Source organism: Lonchura striata, chromosome 12, assembly GCF_046129695.1.
Source record: "Lonchura striata isolate bLonStr1 chromosome 12, bLonStr1.mat, whole genome shotgun sequence".
NCBI lineage: Eukaryota > Metazoa > Chordata > Aves > Passeriformes > Estrildidae > Lonchura > Lonchura striata.
In genome coordinates, this window is record NC_134614.1 from 3,533,124 (window position 1) to 3,556,963 (window position 23,840).

The following is a 23,840-nucleotide window of genomic DNA, read 5'->3' on the forward strand; positions in this document are numbered from 1 at the left end:
CCTGATCTTCAAATGCAGCTGCAAGAAATAAATTCCACCAATAAAGGGCAAAGAAGGGTTGACTGACAGACTTTGGGAGGGGCCAGGGGTGGATGATGCACCCTCCAGGAATGTAAAAGGTGAAGCATCAATCTTGAAGATGGGGCAGCCACCTGGCAGGCAGCCATGGGGTAGGGGGCCTTCCCAGGCCTGTTCTTCCTTAGTAGTCCTTCTCTTATGTTTTTGTAAATGTTTAATAAATATTTTAAAATTTTTAAAGTGAGCAGTTGTTTCTCACAAAACCCATTCCTAAGGTGGGATGGTCATGTTACTCCTGATGATATAAGAGATTTTCCAAAGATCAATTGAGCTGACAAAATGAATGTATCAAAATGAATGTATCAAAATGAATGTATCATGTTTGTAGAATCATGTGTTGAATTTTAAGAAACCTCTGCCATAGCGCAAAAGACATAAAGAAAAAAATTCTTTAAAGCTTCTTGTAAAAAGACAAATACCAAAGAAGACCAGGAATGCAAAGAATTCAGAAAAGGAGACTCCCCTGTCGAGGATGATAAACTTACCCAGATAACAGAGCAGAAAGCCAAAAGCTCATGTGCAGAGGAGAAGAGTTCAAAAGTTCAATGCAGAAGAAGACTATGGTATCAGCTTCAGAAGAACACCAGCGACCCCTGTAAAGACCACCAGAGAAAACCACGCATGCCCAGAAGGGCGTAGACCTATTTAGCATGAGAGGCGAAGACAGGCAGGGCCAGGGGTTGAATATGCATAGAAAAGTTGTATAATGTATTGCATATGGAACACCTTTGTGAATAAAATTGTGGGACAAACTCCAGCTTGGGGCACAAGATTTTGGAGAGCTATCTCACTTGTGCCGGGCGCTGGCATACATACCCACTTCATAACTACATTAAGTTGTGGAGTCAATTTATTTATCCCGCATATCGCTTCATTTGGCAACCGTGGCAGGACTTCTCTGCTCATCTGTGGGTCCAGTTGAGGGCAGACACCCTCAGGCGCCACGGGGCACTTCCCCGGAGGGACTCTGTGCCTCGGCTGTACACTACGGAGAGCAGACCATGGCCCGTCGATAAGCAGACCAAAAGCGGTATGTATTCTTTTCTTTTGTTAAGGAAAGGCACTGATAAGTCGCATTAAGACGTTTTTGCACACAGGTTTGCCAATGGGGCTTGCAAGCAGATCGGTGGAGGAGAGGTTCCCCCCCCAAGGCTGATTGTGCAGCTCGGGGAGGGAGAGAGGTAGCACCCCCCAAAAACTGATTGCGCAGTTGGAGGAGGGGGGGAAGGTTTCCCCGTGGTCGATAGAGCAGTTTGGGGAAAGGGAGAAATCCCAGTTTCAGTGTGGTGTGTTTGTTACATCCGGATGTGTGTGCTTGCATATGTGTAGGTGTCTGTGTGAGTTTAAGAGGGTGAAGCGCAGCAGTGCTAAGATAGCTGGACGCGGCGCGGCGTGGCGATCTTGAAAGTGCGGGGCTGAGGTGGCTCTCAGTCAGCACTATCTGATAGAACAGATGGGCACATCTGCTTGAGAAGCAGCGTGCATACAGGGCAAGGGCTGCCTCCAGTCAATGAGAGCGCAGCTCAGAGCTAACAAAAGTGCTCAAAGCCCGGTCTGGCCAATAGTGCAGTGGGCGTGCACAAGCCGCGGTTTCTAAGATCGCTTTAAACACGGCTAGCTACTAGCGCAGCTAGTACAAGTTAGGACTTGTAATCACCACTTACAAGCATCACTGGTTCCTAAGAGTTTGTTATGCGGTGATACTGCCATTCAGGATCGAGAGCATCTGCTGCTGAGTTCCAACAACAAAAAAAAAAAAAAAAAATTAAAAAAAAAATTTCTCTTTTTTTCTTTTTTCCCAATAGTCTGGATTAAACTCGTAGGAATTTATAATTTGTGCGGAAGCGGCAAACAACAAGTTACATATGTGATTAAAATAAGTTAAAGAGACATAATGGGAGCAAAACAAAGTACAGAAGTATCCAAGGCCAGTCCATTAGGATGCATCTTGGCTCACTGGAAAGAAATAGCAGGCAAAGGGGGTGTGGAAAATATAAAGAGTTTAATCAAATATGGCTCCCATTGGTGGCCACTCTATTGCCTAGAGGAGGGGGCCAGATGGCCTCCTACAGGTACATTACAGTATAATACCTTGTTACAGCTAATGCTATTTTTACGAAGGGAAGGGAAATGGGAGGAAGTTTCTTATTGTGATATGTTTTTCTCCCTCCGAAATAAGCCGGATTGGCAAAGGGACTGTAGCATCAAAGCCCCCTCTGATCCCCTTGTTCTAGCTCTTGAAAAAGAAAACAGAGGCAAAATGGGGAAACTTAAACGGTGCTGCTCAGCCTGTAGTATAGGACAAAGGTGTACCAGGATAGATAAAGTTTATCGCACAGCACTAGAAGAACAAGAACAAGATCCAAGCGATCTATTTAGTCCTCACTTAGGAAGGCAAGAAGGAAGGGGTGAGAACTTAGGAGAGGCATCAGCACCACCTGCAACACCTACACTACACACCCCACCTGCATCACCTGCATCACCTATACCACCTACACCACCTGTTCCATCTACCCCTTCTCTTCCTTCAGAAAGAACACACGCTCCAACCCCCATAAGCAGCCCAGTTGCATCTCGAACCAGAGGACAAATATTGCAAGCTCCTTTACGAGAAACAATAACATTGGAGGGAGAAAAGGTACTAGTTAAGGTACCATTCTCCACCCTTGATTTGGAAGCATGGGAAAGGGTTGCGGGAGATTACCGAAATGACCCAGTCAACACTACTAAACGTTTACGATACATTATGAAGCAACATAACCCAGACTGGGGTGAAATTCAATTGTTATTAGATGCATTCACTGAAACAGAAAAGCAGTTAGTTCTAAAAACGGCAGGAGATCTGGTAGCAGATCACTTTAGGCAACAACAAGTAGATCTAAGGGAACATTTTCCACTTCAAGACCCGGGCTGGAACCCAAACCAACCAGAAGAGAGACAAAGGCTAAAGAAATATCAAGACTGGGTGGTATTGGGAGTGGAAAGAGCAATGCCTAAAACCATAAATTGGTCAGCTCTATATGCTATTAAACAGGGACCCTCGAAATCCCCCACAGAGTTCCTAGACCGTTTGAGAAATGCAATGCGGCGCTATACACCACTAGACCCTGCATCTGAGGTGGGGATACAACAACTAGTTAATCTATTTTTGGGGCAGTCCACAGGGGATATTAGGCGCAAACTCCAAAAGATTCGAGTAGAAAACGCCCGGAATTTAGAAACTCTACTGGGAGAAGCTTGGAGGGTCTTTAGCAACAGGGAAGAAGGATATAAACGAGGGATGAAAAATTTAGTAGCAATAGTACAGGAAGAACAAAGAGGAAAATATGGCAGCAGGCAGGGGCCATCCAGGCAAGGCCCCCCCCAGTTGGGTAGAAATCAATGTGCAAACTGTCGGAAACAGGGCCATTGGAAGAGGGACTGTCCAGAATGGAAACAAAATGGACAGGGGAATCAAACGGGGGGAGTAGTGGCCCATGTGCAAGAAAAATAGGAAGGACCGGAGGAGACTACCCCAGCAGACCCTCTGGTTGTAAATCTGAAGCTGGGGGAAATGGAGAAGGAAGTAAAATTCCTAATTGACACTGGGGCAACATACTCAGTACTAAATACAGCTCTAATGCCCATAGAAGATAATTATGCTATTAGTTATGGGTGCGACTGGCCAAACTGAAAAGGCATTTTTCTTTAAGCCACTCAAATACAAACTGGAAAAGCAGTGGGGAATCCACAAATTCTTATATATGCCCAACTCCCCTGAGTCACTTTTGGGCAGAGATTTGCTAGCACAATTACAAGCAACCATTACATTTAAAAATGGGGAAATTACCCTGGAGGTAAACAATCAAAAATATGTAGAAATATTAAGTTTAATATTAACCACTAATGAAGTCACAAGAGAAACAGAAATTGATAAAGAGGTAATGGATCAGGTATTCCCTGGGGTGTGGGCCTCTGATGTACCAGGGAGAGCAAAAAATGCTTCCCCTATACAGATCCAGCTAAAAGAAGGAAAGCAACTGGTCAGAGTTAAACAGTATCCCTTGAGGAGGGAGGATAGGGAAGGGATTAGCCCAGTAATTGAGAACTTTTTGCGTCTAAGATTATTAAAGGGATGTCAGTCTGATTTTAATACCCCTATCCTACTGGTCCGCAAACCTGATGGGTCATACCGGTTAGTACAAGATCTGCGAGCTGTGAACAAGGTAACTGAAGATCTGTATCCTGTGGTGGCCAATCCCTACACATTATTAACTTGCTTAACACCCGAATTAACTTGGTTTACCGTTTTAGATTTAAAAGATGCCTTCTTTTGCCTTCCTATCCATTAAGCCAGTCAGAAAATTTTTGCATTTGAATGGGAAAGCCCCAAAAGTGGGCGAAAGACCCAACTTACGTGGACAAGACTTCCACAAGGGAAGAGAGCCTGACAGAGGAATGGTTGAACAACAAGGAACATGATACTGTAAAATTAATCCAAATAGGGAGGGCTACGTGACTGCTGCAAAGTTCGCATGGCCCTGAAGAGTAGATGGTGTGCAGAAAGCAGGATATTGAAACTGCTTGGTATGTAGAAGTAGATAGAGAAGAACAAAGGGGGTACTAAGCTGTTCTAACTGCAAGGCCAGCTGGACAGGCATGTATCTTTCACAAAGATAGTTTTAAGATAATAGTACAAGTCACATAGCAACCAATCATGAGCTTGGCTTTTGCAATATGTATGAGCTAATTAACGAACATATATAAACTGTGTAATCTGTCACAATAAACTGAGACTTGATGATCATGATATCATGAGTCTTGTCTCCCGCGGCATCCCTCCAACACACAAGGATACAAAAACTCACCCACTCTGTTTGGAGAGCAACTTGCAAAGGAATTAGAGACCTGGAAAGCCCCTCCCGAGGAAGGGAAGCTGCTACAGTATGTAGATGACATCCTGATAGCCACACGAACGAAGGAAGCATGCGTGGCCTGGACAGTAAGCCTCTTGAACTTTCTGGGGCTCCAAGGGTACCGGGTATCAAAGAAAAAGGCCAAAGTAGTCAAACAGAAAGTAATTTATCTGGGCTACAAAGTCAGTGCTGGACAACGTAGCCTGGGCCAAAGTCAGAAGAAAGCAATATGTCAAACCCCAAAACCTCAAACTGTAAAGGAATTACGAACTTTCCTGGGGTTTATGGGGTGGTGCAGATTATGGATCTATAATTATGGACTGTTTGTGAAGCCCTTCTATGAACTAATTGCAACCGAAAGCAGGGACATCCAATGGACAAAGGAAGCTACGCAGGCTTTCAACCAACTGAAAAAAGCCCTCATGTCAGCTCCAGCTCTGGGATTGCCAGACGTGAGTAAGCCTTTCCTTTTGTTCTCCCATGAGAAGCAAGGAATTGCCTTGGGAATATTAGCACAGGACCTCGGCCCATACCGGAGAGCAGTTGCTTATTTCTCTAAGCAATTAGACACAGCCGCCAAAGGGTGGCCTGGGTGCCTCAGGGCTGTGGCAGCAGTCATAGTGAACATCCAAGAAGCATGTAAATTCACCCTGGGCCAGAAAATGACTGTGCTAGTATCCCACACGGTGTCTGCAGTACTGGAGGTGAAAGGCGGACATTGGCTTTCCCCACAGCGATTCCTGAAATACCAAGCTATTATGGTAGAGCAAGATGATGTAGAGATAGTGGTGACTAACATTGTCAATCCAGCCTCCTTCCTCAGTGGAAACCAAGGCGAACCGGTGGAACACGACTGCCTAGAGACCATCGAGGCCACCTATTCCAGCCGCCCTGACCTGAAGGACACCCCTCTTGAGAATGCAGAAGTCTGGTTTACTGATGGAAGCAGTTACGTCATCAGTGGAAAACGGCACGCCGGGTACGCAGTAACTACCTGCAAAGAGGTAATAGAATCTGGACCCCTGCCAACGAATACCTCTGCACAAAAGGCCGAGATAGTCGCTCTAACTCGGGCCTTAGAATTGGCAAAAGGGAAAGAGATATATATATATACGGACTCAAAGTATGCATTTGGAGTAGTGCACGCTCATGGAGCCATCTGGAGAGAGAGAGGACTGCTGAACTCTCAAGGGAAAAACATTAAACATGCATCTGAAATACTGCAACTTCTGGAAGCAGTTCAGTTGCCAGAGAAAGTAGTGATCATGCACATTAAAGCACATCAGAGGATAAACTCAGAATTAGAAGAAGGAAACGAGCTGGCGGATAGGAAAGCAAAAGAAGCAGCAAAAATTGAAATAATAAATGAGGCAGCCCTGATTCCAGATGGGCAAATTTCCCTTGAAGGTAAGCCAAAATACAATAAATTGGACACAAAATTGATTCAAGAACAAAAAGGGATGGGCCACCATAGAAGGAAAGTTAGTCATACCCTCCTATTTATTATGGTCCCTAGTAAGGGAAGAGCACCAGAAAACACATTGGGGAATTGATGCTCTGTATAAATATTTGAATGAAAGAATCATAGCTAGATATTTACGAGCCACCATCACTCAAGTGACTCGACAATGTGACCTTTGCCTCCAGACAAACCCCAAGAATATTCCCAAACCAAAACTTGGCCAGATTGGGAAGGGCCAGGGGCCGGGGAACAGTGGCAGATTGATTTCACGGAATTGCCAAGAAAAGGGGGGTATAAGTTTCTATTGGTCTTAACAGATACCTTTTCAGGATGGCCAGAAGCATTCCCCACTAGGACTTCTAAAGCTCGGGAAGTAACTAAGGTATTGGTACAAGAAATCATACCACGATTCGGGGTCCCGGCTACAATCTCCTCAGATAGAGGATCACATTTTATTGCAAAATTAGTACAGGAGGTGAGCCAATACTTGGGCATAGATTGGGAACTTCACACCCCATATAACCCACAATCCAGTGGTCAAGTAGAGAAAATGAATCATTTGATCAAACAGCAAATTGTACGACTAGGACAGGAGGCTAATTTGCCGTGGCCTCAATCCCTCCCATTAGACTACTGCGGATTCAAACTAAACCCAGGACCAAAGAAAAACTGAGTCCTTTTGAATTACTTTATGGGAGATCATATGGGGTGCAGAAGGGAACGTCTGCCCAGGACGTATCACTAACCTCCTATATGATCGCTCTAAATAAATAACTTAGAGCAATCGAGAAATATGTGGCTGGAACTCAGGGTGCAGGGCTGGATGCACCGGTACATGACGTACAACCTGGAGACTATGTATATGTTAAGTCTCTTACAGAGAAAGCCCTGGAACCACAATGGGAGGGACCATACCAAGTACTCCTTACTACCTTCACTGCAATCAAGATTAAAGAACAAAACACGTGGATTCACCACAGCCGGGTTAAGAAAGCTCCAGAAGACACTTGGAAGATAACACCGGGTGATGGTGAACTGAAACTAAAATTTACTCGGACAAAATGAATGTATCATGGTGGACGGGGACTCTTGCTGAAATGTTGTTTACAATCATAGCTGTATTCCAACAATTAGAAGGTAAACCTAGTCAGAACAACGCTAAATGGCTTTGGTCCCAAGCCTTTACTCAATACATGGGATCCATGGGGAAGTCTTCCGATTTAAAAGGTTTAAATCTAACAACTCTTGTCATGCACAGTAACCAAATATATACACAACAAGAGTGGCAAAAACAGAAGTTGTGGTCACTTCAAGGGACCGTAGAAGAGGTAATTGAAATAGGGTGTCGGATGATTAATGGGACTACCCACAATAAAGTAACCCAAATCAGTGTGAATAAGCGCCAGAAGATCTGCAATCATCCAAGTGAATTAGACTGTTGGTACAAATTCAAATTAAGACAAACTGTTGATGTGGTTTGCCTCTGGGCCCGTGACACTATTGGGCTGTCTTTCAAATTTACAATAAGTGCTATAGCCAAACCTACTACAACCCACTCCAGCACTCAAGCGCAAACCCAAAATATACCATTCAATCTTGAACCCAGAGTTTATGAAATCGGGCCATATGTTATAAGGAATACGGGTCAACAGAAACTGTTATTTAACCCAGAATGGTCCCTTAAACGTGTTGAACTGTTAATGCAAGCTAATATCTCGACAGTTCAGCCAGCCTGCTCCCCTTTCCTAAGGTCATCCTTCGAAGGATGGACAAAGTGGCTACAAAAACAAGTACACCTCCGAGATAGAATGCGAAGGGATTTAACTGGGATATTAGGGACCGGGTTAAAAGTTTTGAATGGGATTGACTCAGAAATATTAATGAATAAATTAGCTATAGCAACTAGCGATCTGAAAAAATTAAAACAGCCTTTACAGTCATCTCTATTAGCACTAGGAAATAGTCAGTGGCAAGTCTCAAGAGTGCTGCCAAAATGGAGAGACTTTGAAGATCAGGACCATAGCTTACTGGTAGATGCATTAGAAGGAGCTCAAGAGAACATATCTTTAGCCCTTAGCTGTATACAAGCGCAATTATGGATACAGTCAACAGCTGCTTTAATCATAAGGAAAGGGAGTGAAGGGGTGTTTCCAGCTGAAATACGAAAAGTTGTCTGGGACAGTGCTACAGACTTTGAGAGAGACCTCATGGTCTTGGTGGACCATGGTAAATTTTACATATGATCCTACCACTAACACTGTTACTGCCTTTGTGCTCACTACTCGTAATGCCAAAGGTTCACACTATTCACCCCATTGTTGCTCTAGGGTTGGGTCATGAAAAGTCAGTACTATACCCCTCAGAACACAGGGCATGGGCCTGGAAAAACCAAGGGAAATGGCAAACCATTAACCTAGAGCCTTGCATTGCTCGAGAACAACAGGGATTAATCTGTGAGAGTAATCTGATTAGTGCTCAAGACATATGCCTTGATCAGGGCATTTGCCACTTTGAAATCCACCCAGACACCAACCAATAAACTATACTAGTATATATAGGCAATGGCTGTGTGTGTTTGAGAACTGTGTGTAATGTTATAGAAATTCATAAAAACAAAGTCCCCTTATCTAGTAAAAATAATTCCAATTTCTGCATTTGCAACTTCATCAAGATTACTGGGTGTGACTTTATATACTCAGCACCAGTCGTATCCCACCAGTTCATAAAATCAAACTACACAACCTACAATGAATTACCACCCACACCTATTAGAATGAATTTAACCCTGGTAAAACAATTAATGAAACATCAAGATCTAATCAAAATTATAGAAGAGATTCACAAGAATGGGCAGAGAACTCTGGTTACAGTCCATCATGACGTAACTAAAATAAACAGAGTCCTGCAAAGAATAAAACAAGACGGAAGTCATAACTGGTGGGATGCACTATTCGGATGGTCACCGACTGCAATGAGGATCATGAACACTCTGTGTCACCCCATTATTGTTTTATTAATATTAGTTACTATAAGTCTAATAATGTCTATTTTAACACTCTTGTGGAATTGGAATATGTTACAACGTGTGGCCATTCTGACTTCACTCTCTAGAATTCATGGAATCCTGCTAAAAGAAAACTGTCATAATAGTGGGATAAAATGTAGACCAGGACCCCTGTAGTAAAAGAATTTACTATCTTTTAAGAAAAGGGGGGACTGAAATAAGAGATTTTCCAGAGATCACTTGAGCTAACAAAATGAATGTATCAAAAATGAATGTATCAAAAAAGAATGTATCAAAAAAATGAATGTATCATGTTTGTAGAATCATGTGTTGAATTTTAAGAAACCTCTGCCATGGCGCAAAAGACATAGGAAAGAGAGAAGAAAAAAAAAAAAAATTAAAGCTTCTTGCAAAAAGACAAATACCAGAGAAGACCAGGAATGCAAAGAACTCAGATAAGAAGGCCCCTCTGTCAAGGATGATGGACTTATCCAGATAAGATAGCAGAAGACTAAAAGCGCATGCGCAGAGGAGAAGAGTTCAAAAGTTCAATGCAGAGGAAGACTATGGTATCAGCCTCAAAAGACCACAAGAGATCCCCTAAAGATCACCACAAAAAACCACGCATGCCCAGAAGGGCGTGGACCTATTTAGCATGAGAGGCGAAGACAGGCGGGGCTAGGGGTTGAATATGCATAGAAAAGTTGTGTAATGCATTGCATATGGAACACCTTTGTGAATAAAATTGTGGGACAAACTCCAGCTCGGGGCACAAGATTTTGGAGAGCTATCTCACTTGTGCCGGGCGCTGTCATACATACCCACTTCATAACTACATCGAGTTGTCGAGTCTATTTATTTATTCCGCGTATCGCTTCAATAAATCCATGGGAACAGATGGAATCCACCCCAGGGTGATGAGCGAGCTGGCAGATGAGCTTGCAGAGATGCTCTCCATCATTTGCCAGCAGCCCTGGCTCACTGGTGAGGTCCCAGATGAGTGGAAGCTGGCCAATGTGAACCCATTCACAAAAAGGGTGGGAAGGAGGATCCTGGGGGTAGGTTGTGTCTGACCAACCTGATCTTCTTTTATGACTAGGTGACTCTCCTGGTGGATGCAGGAAAGGCTGTGGGTGTGTCTGTTTGGATTCCAGCAAGGCCTTTGGCACTGTCTCCCACAGCACACTTCTGGAAAAGCTGCAGCCCACAGCTTGGACAGGAGCACTCTGTGCTGGGCTCAGAACTGGCTGCATAGCTGGCCCAGAGAGTGGTGGTGAGCAGTGCTGCATCCAGCTGGGGACAGTCACCAGTGGTGTCCCTCGGGACTCTGTGCTGGGCCAGCTCTGTTCCATATTTTTATAGACCACATGGATGAGGGGATTGAGCCTTTCATTAGTAAATCTGCAGATGACGCTAAGCTGGGAGTGTGTGTCGATCTGTTGGAAGGTAGGAGGGCTCTGCAGGGAGACCTGGAACAGTTGGATGGATGGGCAGAGTCCAATAGGATGAAGTTTAGTGAGTCCGAGTGCCAACTCCTGCATTTTGGCAACAATAACGCCCTGCAGCGTTATAGGCTGGGGACGGTATGACCGGACAGTGCCCAGGCAGAAAGGGACCTGGGGGCATTGGTCAGCAGCTGGCTGAAAACGAGCCAGCAGTGTGCCCTGGTGGCCAAGAAGGCCAATGGCTCCTGGCCCCTGTCAGGAATGGTGTGGCCAGCAGGAGCAGGGAGGTCATTCTCCCCCTGCACTCAGCACTGGGGAGGCCACACCTCGTGTGCTGTGTCCAGTTCTGGGCCCTCCGTTTGGGAAGGATGTTGAGATGCTCGAGCACATCCAGAGGAGGCAAGGAGGTTGGAGAGGGGCTGGGAACACAAACTCTGTGAGGAACGACTGAGGGACCTGGGGGTGTTTAGCCTGGAGAAAAGGAGACTCAGGGGTGAGCTTATCACTCTACAACTTCCTGAAAGGTGGCTGTGGTCAGGTGGGGTTGGTCTCTTTCTCCAGGCAGCATTGACAGAACCAGAGGACAGAGACTCAAGCAGCACCAAGGGAAATATTGGTTGGATGTTAGGAAAAGGTTTTGCACAGAAAGAGTGATAATGTACTGGCATGGCTTGCCCAGGGAGGTGATGGAGACACTGTCCCTGGATGTGTTTAAAAAAAGACTGGATGTGGCACTTGGTGCCATCCTTTAGTTCAGATATTGGGACATGGGTTGGACTCAATGATCTTGAAGGTCTCATCCAACCGGTCATTCTGTGAATTCTGTATGAATTCTAGGAATTCTGAGCAGCTCCCGGCACTCAACCTGAGCAGCAATGTCAGCAGACAAAACAAAGGTTTTTCAGAGAAATGGCCCTTGGATGAAGCAAAATCATTTACAGTCAGGGCAGTCCATTTGTACAGAAGGGGGTACACTCTGGGGTTACACCTAAGGCCATGAGGTCACAGCAGGCTCCAGGGTCACAGCAGGCTAAGGTCACAGCAGGCTCTGAGGTCACAGAGGTCCCAGAGCCCTGTGGTTCCAGAGCACCACAGGGCCCAGGCAGGCAGTCCTTGATCACACCTGCTGCAGCAGCAGCGGCGGTGGCAGCAGTGGTGCTGAGATTGGGACAGTGGTGTCAGGACAGTGGTGGCAGCGAGAGCGGTGGGACTGGCACAGGGCAAGGCACCATGGCCCTTGCTCTGCGCCTCCTCCTCCTGCTGCTCCTGGCCGTGGCCCTGCCTGCCAGGGATGCCAGGGCTGCTCCGCTGCAAGCACGGGGAGCAGGTGAGCCAGCAGGAGCTTTGTTGGGACAGCGCTCCTTGCTTGCCAGGAAGCGCTGGGGATGGATTTCCCGTGGGCTTTAGGGAGGCTTTCCTCTGTGGGAGGGAGAGAGCCCCCATGGGCCCTGGGAAGCCCCCTTTTCCTCTCCCAGGATGTCACACAGGGCAGGGAAAGAGTGTGGAGAGTGACCAGGAGCCAGCCCAGAGCTCCTCAGGCCCCTCTGCAGCTTTGACCTTGTCCATTGCCACTTGACTCCCACAGACTTGCCTGAGCCCCTTGCATTGCCCAGTTCCCTGAGGCAGAAAGGGATCCCAGCACACCATGGAAATGGGTCTGATCTGTGCTCCCTTCTAGACTGGGATCGTAAACTGCATTATCTGGATGCCCTTCTGGATGACGGCTTGAAAATGTTGGAGAATGCTAGAGGCAAGTTCTCCCTGTGCCTTTCCTGAGAGAATAATCAATGTGGCAAGAGCTCACTCAGCAGCTATTTCCTTTAACATAATTTCATGGTAAAAAGAATCTGGAAACCATGTCCAGCTCCCTTCTAGAGCCCTGGATGATCCCATAGGATCACTGTCAGTGGGAGGAAGGAGCATTTAGCTGTCCATCTTTCACCCATGTGCAATGCCAGAGTGTCTTTCCATGTGCTCTGTGCAGCCCTGGAGAAGAGCAGAGAGGGAAAGGGCCAGGCCCAGGGCAGTCCCACAGGGCTGAGCCTTGGATGCAGCCTGAGGATCTCCTACAGTGTCACAGGAGCTGTTCTGTCCTGCCTTTCTTTGCAGCTCAACTTGTTGATGACGGCGATCCAGTTTCTAAAACCATGTCCATGAATAAGCCTCTGAGAGATGCTGAGAGTAGGTCAAGTCCTGTCCCTCTGGGAGAGCTGCCAGCTCAGAGTACAAAGCTCAGCTAGGGGGGCAGAGATGACAGATGCTTCTGTGGCTCTTGAGTTACAGGTGTGGCTGCAGGGAGGACTTTTCAGGCTCCTTTGCTGGTAGCTGCAAACAAGCCCAGCTCCCATCGCAGGGGTGAGTCGTGTGTTCCTGCTGACCCCACAGGCTGAGCCCTGGTTTTGTGGATTCATTTCTGAGAAGTGGAACTATGTTGCTCTAAGGGCCCCCGATGAGAAAGAACAAAGCTACAGAACACAAGAAACCCCATGAGCCATCCAAACACATGAGCCAAATGCTGAAGGAAATGGAACAGGCTGGACAAGGTGGGTGCATTTCCCTCAGCCTTCCCCTGGGACTCAGCAGCCGGGGCCTTTCCCTGCACATCTGGACAGGCCGTGCCCGGCACAGCGGGAAGGGATCCATGGCAGCCTCGCTGCCCCGCTGCTGCCCTCACGGCCTGCAGGGCTGTTTCCCATCATGGCCTGGCTGCAGCTTCTCCCCAGCCTCTGCAGCAAGGCATTTGGCACCAGCTGACAGGGAGCCCCAGCTGCACCAGGCGCCATGCACATCCTGATGTCCCCTGCAATTTCCCAGTCCCCAGGAAGATTAGGAGGGGTGGCGGTTTGGAAAAGAGACAGGCTTGTCACAGCCCCAAGAGCCTGGGCCTTATCCTGATCCTTATCCATGTCTTTGACAAGTATTGCCTCCTGATGTTTCCACCTCCCTGATGTGTAATGGTTCCATCTGATCCAGTTGTGCCTCTTCCTTTCTCAAGGGATGGACAGAGATGCTCTATGGAGGGCAGCATTTCCTGAAGGAAGGGAGAGAATTCCAGGCATGGGCACAGGCACAGGAGGTAATTGCTTTGCTGGCCTCAGCCCTTTGTGAGGCTGTGTGGCAGAAGCTCGTCTCCAAGGGCCTGACCTGTGTGAGAGGTTCTGACTGTTCTTTGGCCTGTCTGAGCTGACTGAGCAGAGATAGGCAAGAAGGAATAGTTGTGGCACTGCCTGCTGCACATTTCCTCAGGAAATTAGTGAGGGTTTCCTCTGTGCGAGTCAGAGAACCACCATGGGCCCTGGGCAGATCCAGGAACCCCTCCAGGGATGTTGCACAGGACCTGCAAAGAGGGTGGAGAGTGACCAGGAGCCAGTCCAGGGCTCTCCAGGCCCCTGTGCAGCTTTGGCCATGGCCGTTCACATCTGGCTCCCACTGCCTTACCTGACCCCCTTGCAGTGCCCAGTTCCCAAAGGCAGAAGGAGACCTCAGAACACCATGGAAATGCTTCTGATCTGTGCTTCTGTCTAGATTGGGATCACGACATGGCTTATCTGGGAGGCCTAGCACAAGACAGTTTGAAATCCTTGGAGAATTTTGGAGGCAAGTTCTCAATGTCCCTTTTCCTAAAAGAACAATCAATGTCCATGTTGGAAGAACTCAATCATGTGCCATTCCCTTAAGAGTCTGAAGGTTGTTGAGATTGGGAAACCCTGCCCTGCTCCCTTCACAAACTCTGAGTGATCCCACAGGATCACTGTCAGTGGGAGGAAGGAGCATTTAGCTGTCAGTTTTCTTCCGGTGTGCAATGCCAGTGTGTCCTTCCGTGTGCTCTGTGCAGCCACAGAGAAGAGCAGAGAGGGAAGGGGCTGGGCCCAGGGCTGTGCCCCAGGGCTGAGCCTTGGGTGCAGCCTGAGGATCTCCTACAATGTCACAGGAGGTGGTCAGTCCTGCCTTTCTTTGCAGATACCCCTGCTAGCAAAAGTGATCTGGCTTCCCAACCCACGTTCAGGATTGAGCCTCTGGGAGATGCTGAGGGTAGGTCAAGGCCTTTCCCCCTGCGAGAGCTGCCAGCTCAGAGCCCAAAGCTCGGCCAGGGGGGCATCGCTGCAGGTGCCAGGACAGAACCATGCACGTGTGTGCCCTCACCCTGGACCATCCCCTCTTGACTTCTGCTCAGGCCTGGCAGCTCTTTGGAGGAGGGAGGGCCCTGGCCCAGTCCCAAAACCCAGATGTTTTTCTGATCCTTAACCATGACTTTAAAAAGCATTGCCCCCTGAAGATTCCACCACCCTGAATGGTGGATGATTCCATCTGATCCAGCTGTCCTCTTTCTTTCTCAAGTAATGGACCAAACATCTCTGCAGAAGGAGGCACATGCCAGAGGAAGCAGTAGCTCAGAGCCAACCTCTGCTGCAGGAAGGAAGGCGATGCCAGGCACGGGCCCAGGCACAGGAGGTGATTGCTGTGCCGGGTTCAGCAGGGCTCAGCCCTCGGCGGGGCTGTGTGGCAGCAGCTCTTCCCCCAGGCCCTGCCCTTGCACGGCCCGGCAGCAGCCAAAGCTGGAGGCGCCTCGGCTTCCAGGGCTCTGGAGCTCGTTGGCAGCCCCGGGGAATCGGGACTCTGCACCAACGTCCCTCCCGCTGCAGCTGCTCCCGAAGCCGCCCTGAGTGCCCAGAGGCCCCAGGCACAGGAGCAGCCCCGAGCGGGAGCCCTGCTGCCAGCCCAGGGCCAGAGCCAGCCCTGGCTCCCGGCTGGGCAGGGGCTGCACTGGGTCCTGACAGGGCCTGGCTCTGTCCCCTGGGGCTGGGGGAGCTGTCACAGAGCAGGGAGGGCCAGGGCTGGCAGGGGCTGCTCAGGGATGGGTTTGGCCCCTGTCCCTCCAAGCAGCGACGGCCCAAGCAGCTGCGCTGGCCCCGGGCTCTCCTGCCGGCCTGCTGGGCTTTGTTGGGGGGCACAGCCTGTGCCAAGGGGCGGCAAGGTGCCTGCAGGCCCCAGCTCTGGGCAAACAGAGAACGTCCTGGCCGTATGCACCGTGCTGCCAGCTCAGCAGTGCAGCACAGCGCGGGCTCACGCTCCCCATTGCTCCCACAGATGCAGCCGGCCCCACAACACCTGTTCCTGATGCCCAGAACAGCCTCAGAAGTGGTTGCCATTGGGAAACACGTTGTTTTGTACAGTTAATGACAGGTCTGCTTTTTTTGGAGCTTTCCTTCATGTTCACCTGTGTTGGAGTCTTGTATTACTGCATGAGAATATCGTGAGTGTTTTCATCATCTTTCCCTCAAACAACTTTTTTTAAAAGTCTAATGTAGATAGGAAGGATTTCAAGTGAGGCTGCAGTGGAGCTGTGAGCAGTCCATGGCTGCCCAAAGCACTCTGCTGAGGGTTCTGCTGCTGCCCAGTGCTTTCCTTGGCCTCTCCATTGCTGGGCCTTGTCCTGGGGGGCCGCTGGGGCTGCAGCCAGTGCTGGCTCCCCCTGAGGCTGCCTGGCCAGGAGCAGCCCCAGGGGCACAGGGCAGAGGCACAGCAAGGTGGGCAGGAGAAAGAGCGGGGACGAGATTGCCCCTGAAAGGCAGAGGCGCTCGGGGGCCCGCTCCTGGCCAGGGAGCTGCCCAGAGCCGTCCCCTGCTCGCCGGGGCCTCGAGGGGCAGCTGTGCAGCTGGGCCAAGGTGTGCCAGCCGCTCCAGCCGTGCTGGGGAGCCTTGACAGCTCTGGGCCCTGCTGTGCAGGAGGGTCCCTGTGTGCCACTGGCAGCTGGGGCCTCAGCCACTGCTCTCTCCACAGCAGCGCCTCTGCAGCTTCACGAGACCGGACAAAGACTTCAGTCATGGTGAACTGCTCCTGTTATCATCCATCCCCAAGCCAATTTGCACCATTCCTTCCACAGCTGCCATACCCACTTACTGATGGGGTCATGCTGTCACCACCCATAACAGAAACCTCTGCCCCCAAAGGCGTTGACCCTGGTGTCCAGCCAGGACAGGAGGTGTAGCCCTCCTGCCAGTGGATGATCTGACTCCAGCAGCATCTTTGGGCTTCAGCTCTGGTCCCTGGGTGCTACCACCAGCACGGGCAGAGCTGCTTGTGTGGGCACAGCCAGTGCTGGGCAGGCAGCAGCTGGGCATCGGGCTCCTGAGACCAGCAGCTACTGTGTTTATTTTTCATTTTGCAAGATTTAGGATTATTTGTCATAGAAAATTCTTCAAATATTTTGTCCCTTTTCCCTCAACAGTTCTATATTTTTCAAAGTAGTTTTAGAATTCAGAAAAACTTAGAATATTTTTACACTTTTAGAATAAAAATTAAAATTGTATTCAATTGGTAATCTATCCTCTATGAAGAACTAAGCCACCCTGTGACTCAAAGCCCTGTTCAGAGTATCTTTTCCTACCAGAAACTTGTGCCTAATCACAACAACTAACCTAAAACCTTTTCCCTGATGTTTTTTGGGATTCCTGAGAAGATCACCTCTCAGTCTTCAGAGGCAAACTTTGAGCACAGCAGGAATCTCTTCAAGTCACCATCTTTGTTGGCTTCTGCACCAAGTGCCGCAGTCATAGAGCAGGGGCTTTGCTCAGCTTCCATCCGCCCTGCTCCCCCCAGGGCTGTCCTGAGCCCCCTGCTGCAGCTGCTGCGCTGCCATGGAGCTGCTGTAAAACACAACAGCTCTGCCACACCCGCTCAGCAGGACTGGAGAAGCTTTCTGGCCTTGCTTACATTAGGCTGGTGGCTTCTCTAAACACAAGCTGAGCTTTTGAACACTATGTCTCACCTGGCACAGGAACTGATGCTGCCTTTCTCATGGAGGCTAAACTCCCATGGGCTTTAAAAGCTTTCTGGCCAGCATAAGGCCTGGAAAACCATTTAATGCAGCCATTTAGTATTGAAAATGGCCCAGTCTTTGTATCAATGTAGCTTGTTTAAATGCTGGAGCCCACCAGAGCATCCCTCCAGGGCATATCTGTCTCTCCCCTACCTCTGCCTCCATGACTGCCAAACTGCACCTTTGAGAGTTCTTTTCTCCAGAAGCTGAATGGCACCATTGTATTTGGGGGAGGAAAAAAAAAGAAATGTTCTATGATACTATCATCATCACAGTGATATCATCATCATCACAATGAGCTGCAAATTAGTTTAATGACATCAACAACTCAGACTGTGGACTTTCTTCTCAGAGTGCAGCACTGGCGTTACTATCCCAGCTCCGGGCCCTGCTATGAAGGAGGGTCCCTGTGTGCCACTGGCATTATTCATAGTGTGTTATTTGTGGCATCATAGCTACTGTATTGTTTAATGAAGTGAGGAAATTCTAAAAATAACCATTTTATCCAGTGTCTTTCTGTCAGCATTGTGTATGTTAATACTTGCATGGTTGGAGAAGATCAAAGAAAATATAAGTATTTCTTTAAACATCTGTAGGATTTAAAAGCCATTGCGAGGACACGTGATGTTTAAGATGGCTGTCAGGGATGAATGACACAACTCCTGGTGCTACAAGGAGTCACACAGCTTGTCAGGGCTGTCACGTTCTCCTTGGCATGAGCACCAAAGATTTAAGATGAGTTCTTGTCCCGTGGAATTGCTTTTCCAAAGTACAGTGAAGGATAAAAAAGATCACCTTGGAACAGGTTTAAAGGCAATAAACCATGTCCACTGGCCTTGCAGAGCAGGAACTTTGTGGGTTACATCAAAACAAAGAGTGTGAGTTTAGAAATATAAATGATATGTTCCTTGAACGATAGCCTTCATTTATAATACTTAGTTTTAAATGGCATGCTCGTTTAAAGTGATTGTCAAGCTCAGGAGTGGTGCTGGACTGACCATTTAGGAAGTATACCCCTTTTTTAGCCCTGTAGCACATTGAGCAGAGGCCCAGGCCAGCTTCCAGCCTTTGAGATTCTCTGTTGGCACAAAGCAGCTGCACCTCCCCATCCAGTGAAACAGCTCTTGGTGTAAACAATTTAACTTAGAGATGCATGATGATAATTGTGTCTTGCATGCCTGTGCTCATATTCCATAACACATGGAATCCCATCGCTCCACGTGTTCCCAGCGTGGCACAGAGGTGTCCCAAGTGGCAGAAAATGGTGAATGAGCAGTGCAGAGCTGTGTGTTAGGGTGGGGAAAGGGTTCAGCAGCAGCTCTGCCCCACACAGCCCTGGCTGTCCCAGCTTGTCCCACTCCCTCTGCTTGCCCACCCTGCTGCTCAGGCAGCCCAAAGGCCTCCTGCTCAGAGACAATCCCTTTCTCCTGATGTGCAGGAGCTGACATCCATGGCTGTGGCTCGGGTGAGCTGCTGGAAGTGCTTGGTGAGGGGAAGAGATGGGCTGGCTGAGGTGTGGAGAGGGAGGGACAGCTGGGAGCCCACAGGCTCTGCCTGTCCCTTGGCCAGAGTGTCGCTCATCCTGTTGGTTTAAGTCAGCTTGTGTTTCAGTTGCTCTTATGTGTACTGTTAAAGTCTGGCTGGGTTTCAGTCACCACTCCGGTGAGCAGTTTTCTCCCTTGCCAGGTGCCACACAGAGTTTGTGAGCAGGGTCTGGATTTGGCAAGAGCTAATGCTGCGAGGAAGTGCTGGAGGGGAACGGGGGGGATTTGGGTGTCCTGCAGAAAGCATTGACAATTGCAGGTATCTCTCCTGAGAATTCACCTTTACTGGCTTGGTGAGCCACAGGTTTCCTCCAGCTAAAGTCCAGTTTCTTCCAGAGAGAATCATATTCAAGAATGAGTCCAGTCTATGAGCTTTACACACTGCTCCTGTTTATAGTTTCATATTTATAAAGGAAATGCTTTCTTCCTTTAGGCTTAAATGTTCAAAGCTCTTTTAGCATTTAAATCTCTCTTCTAGACCTTCATCTGAGACCTGTTTGCTATAATTTAGATCTGAAATCCCAACCATGACCTTAAGTTATAATCCCTAATGCAGGAAACAACAGTTTGCATTCAGTCAAGAAGGTGTTTAAGTACCTGCAAGTGATTAAACCTTGTCCTAAATTGGAGTGTGTAATTAAAATCACCTATTCCTGATTTCATATTCCAGATTCATATTCCTGCAAATGTGTATGACTTAAACATGAACTTTTTCTGAGTGCACAGGTTCCTGTGCCAGGGTTTGAACTGGCCCTGTCACATCATTGGGTTCCTAAACCAGCCTGGTTAATCAAATAGTTCATAGTTCTTTTCTTCAGGTGCCCATTCTGATCTTCCTGCTCTGATCCATGTGTCAGGTTTCTGTCTGGACTGTCTTTCAGCTTTTATTTTTTAACTCCCGGTCAAGTTAGTGAGTCAGCTCAACTTTAAAGGTAAATTTCAGTAAATTCCTTCCTGAAAAGCTTGAGCTCAATTCATTTCAGAGGAAAAAGACGTCACAAGAAATTGCATATTTACCATTGGTATTGTATAAAAAGTGTGTAATTGCCAGTGCCTGATGACAGGACAGTTTAAGGAGTCAGGCAAGTCCCATTTTTATGCAATGCCCAGGAATTATTTCCAGAGGGCAAATCATTAACCACTATTCCCTAACCTCCATTTTTCCCCCCCCCCCACTAAGTTCTGCTGCAGCACAAGGTGACACCATCCATGTATTCTAATAGAATCCCATGATTTCTAAGTATTGTTTATAAAAACACCTTGCATTGAAATATTACTACAGTGAAAATGTCACATCTACTGCGTTTTTCACTCATTGAGCCAATTGCTGTGTCAGAAAAGGAAATTGGATTGGTTTGACAAGAATTGTTCTTGCCAAATGTGAGTTGGTTCTGTTTTCTATAGTACATTGAAGGTGGCTTAGAAATGGATTACTTAATCAAGTGTCCATATTCTTTTTCTCTTTAAAAGCCTTGGAGGGAATAGAACAATTTAACAACCATATTTTTGATCCCAGTGTAAGAAATAAAAAGTGAGGTCATTTAGAATCGAAATAAACTTCATAATAGAGATGTTGACAGAAGGTTTATGTTGCTGCATTAATCAGCAGCACAGTAATTACATAGGTCAGTGAAGGAGGTCATAAAATACCAAAAATGCTTCCCATATGCATGGTCTGTCTCCCAAAATACTTAATTATCCATCAGCATTTCTATGTGTTAATGACTAGGAATCCTTTTGGCATGGAATGCAGAGAAGTTTGTTTCAGCCTCTCATATTTTCCTGTAAATGTGATGACTGAAGCCTCTCGCATAATTTTCCCCATTTCTTTATTTCATCGGTGTCAATTTGTCTAAAAAAGTTGTGCTTTAGGTTATTTTATCCTGGAAGCAGTTCAGTTTTTCTTCTCTTTCAGGAGGCAGCGTCCTGATCTTTTCAATAATTTCTCAGGTTATCATTCACTCTGTAAAATATAACAAGATGGACCAAACAAGTCTAAATCAATAATCCAAGAACAGGAGGAAAATATGGAAATATTCCATACAGGATCACTCCATTAAGCATAGGGAAAAAAAGCCCTAGGAAGGAAACAGTAATACACAACAGAAAGTGTCTATAGTGGTTATTTCCAGTCAGAATGATAGTGGTTTATATTTAGGCAGCCTAGAACTGTTCTTCTACTTAAAAAATTAGAGAGTAAAGAAAATTGGGACAACTTTTGCTTGACTGTTGTCATCAATACCAACTCCTTGCTGTTGTGAGGTGAGGAGCATCTTGGCAATTTGTTCCAGGTGGCACAAAATTTGAGAGGAGGCTGTGGGTGTGCATGTGCTGGGCAGATGTGCAGGTGAGAAAGAAATCCTTGACAGGAGGAGGGAGCAGGGACTGATGGCACTCAGGGATCTGAGCTCAGAGAGTGAAAGGAAAGGTTGAATTTGCAGAGCCTCGTCTGTGAAAATGCTCAGATTCTTCTGGAGGAAGTGATGTCATCTCATTTTATTTTCTGACTTTGCCTGGAGCTGATACTGTTTTCTACTAAAGGAGGTAAGAAGTTTTGTATTACAGAGAAGTCTGCCAAAAAGCACAGAGCTTCAAGTTTCGGAAGAAGTTAGCTGTAGCAGGTGAATATATTCCCATCACACAAAGCTTAGACTACTTCTGGGTCTCTAGTCAGAGGAGAATCGTAAGCTAAGTAAGCAAACCAGATTACTCTCACTGGGAACACTTTAAAGCAGCATTTTGATTTCACAGGAGGGAATAATGGAAGGTATTGTTATTTATGGTGAAGAGAACTGTGCAGAGCAATTTAAATAGATTAATTTGGCGGCGTAGAAAATGTATAGCATCTCTTTCTGTGGCAGGACCACTTTTATTTCGAATGCAAGAGTCTTTCACAGCTTTCCCTAATAATATTAATAGCAAAACCTTGACTTCCAATCCAGTCACGTAATTGCAAGTTCATTTATCCCAAAGGAACTGCAATATTTACCCCCAGTGTGCTGCAACACTGGCACTGGAGCCACTTGCCTGCCTTTTTCCGTGCTGGGTTCTTGTTGACAGTGTTTGTTCTGGGGAGGCTTTCCCTGGCTTCTCCCTAAATCCTCCTTTTATCTGCCTGGCCGTGTTTGCTGCGTGGGAGTGACTCGGTGGTGGCTCAGTGGCAGTGCCACACACAGGGACACCCCGCCTGTCCCCTCCTGGCTCCGTTTGCTGGCCCTGCTGGAGCTGTCCCCCAGCTGATCCCTTCCTGGGGATGGAGGGGTGGAAGTGCCCTGCCAGCCCTGCTGCAGCACAGGGACAGAACCACAGCCCAGGGCAGGGCTGCTTCTGTCACCCCATGCCCAGCTGCCTTCCACAGCTGCCTCCCCCGCCCTTCCGTGCATGATTTGGATTGTGCTAGCCCCTCCTACACCAGAGGGATTCCTTTTTGCCAAGGGGATGAGCAGTCAGTGTTTCTGCAGCTTTTCTTCCCTGAATTGGTGCCTGGAAGTTCAGGCAGCAGCTTGGTGACAGCTGTGCATATCCCTCCTTCATCTGCCTGCCCTGACTTTGTACAGCCCCCCCCAGCTCTCGACTTCTCACAGCACCAACTTTCTGGGTGATCAACAGATTACCCATCTTGCCTTATTTGCCTCCAAAAGAAAAAGACGCATTTCACACGCAATCATCACTTTAAAGAAAAAACTCCCTCCCCTTCCCCTTTCAGAGCCAAGCACTGGAGTCCCCCTGAGAGGCTCTCAGAAAGCAGAGCTCCCAGTCCAGAGTCGCTGCTTTGGGGTTACACAAGAACCAGCACCAGATGTGGTCCTGGATCCTAACCAGCCCTCAGCCCCCCTTGTAAATACCCTCGTGTTCCTCAGCACACTGCAGGAGCAGAGGCACCCAGGGGTAGCCTGCCAAGCAGCATTTAAACCTCCCAGGAGGCTGGGCCTGAGCGAATAAATGTCACAGATGTGAGGAAATACAGTGCAGACAACTCCTGCACTCCAGTGACACAAGGCAGTTACTCAGCAGCCCTGCAAAGATTTGTTCTGTTTGGGACTCCTGCTGAATCACTGCCCATGTTTGCTGTGCTGTCCCCTTCCCTTCATCCTCCTGGCATCCTTTCAACTTTGTCAGTGTGTCATCTGCCTGCTTAGCAGCATGATTAAAATCCAGACTGATATTTGCCTCTCTCATGCCTGCCTGGGGTTATCCTCTTTGTGGTACTCAGCATGTTTCCCTGGACTTGGCTGGGAATCTGAACCTCAGATACTCAGAACTGCAGCCCATTAAAAAACCTAAGGAAAACTGCAATCACATCCTAAGGAAAGTGAAAAAAAACCCCAGAAAAACGAAAAAAGCTAGAAAAGGATGTCCTGCACGATACATAAAACTTGGGTTAAATTGATCTGGTCTTACATATTCGTGTCCTGAGATAATCCCAGGCTGGAAATTCAAAGACTGAGGTTGTGGTGGGGAGAAGGAGCTGGTCTCTGAATTTGTTTCAGTCCTTTATTACAGAAAAAAGATATCCAGGTATACCTAATTCCACCTCCCCTATGGCAGGAGATCTTTAAGGTCACCTAAAGATCTAAAGATTGACTTGACAG

The 23,840-nt window shown here is 47.6% G+C and overlaps 1 protein-coding gene across 1 annotated transcript in view; it reads left to right on the forward strand.

The window, feature by feature from the left end:
- LOC144247010 (uncharacterized) overlaps positions 1 to 23,840 on the forward strand; it is an 80,324-nt gene that overhangs the window by 17,222 nt on the left and 39,262 nt on the right. The window contains exons 4-6 of the mRNA XM_077786209.1: positions 4,911 to 6,380; positions 12,563 to 12,634; positions 12,994 to 13,065. Of these exons, the coding sequence (XP_077642335.1) occupies positions 4,911 to 6,380; positions 12,563 to 12,634; positions 12,994 to 13,065 (1,614 nt within the window). The remainder of the gene's footprint in view (positions 1 to 4,910; positions 6,381 to 12,562; positions 12,635 to 12,993; positions 13,066 to 23,840) is intronic.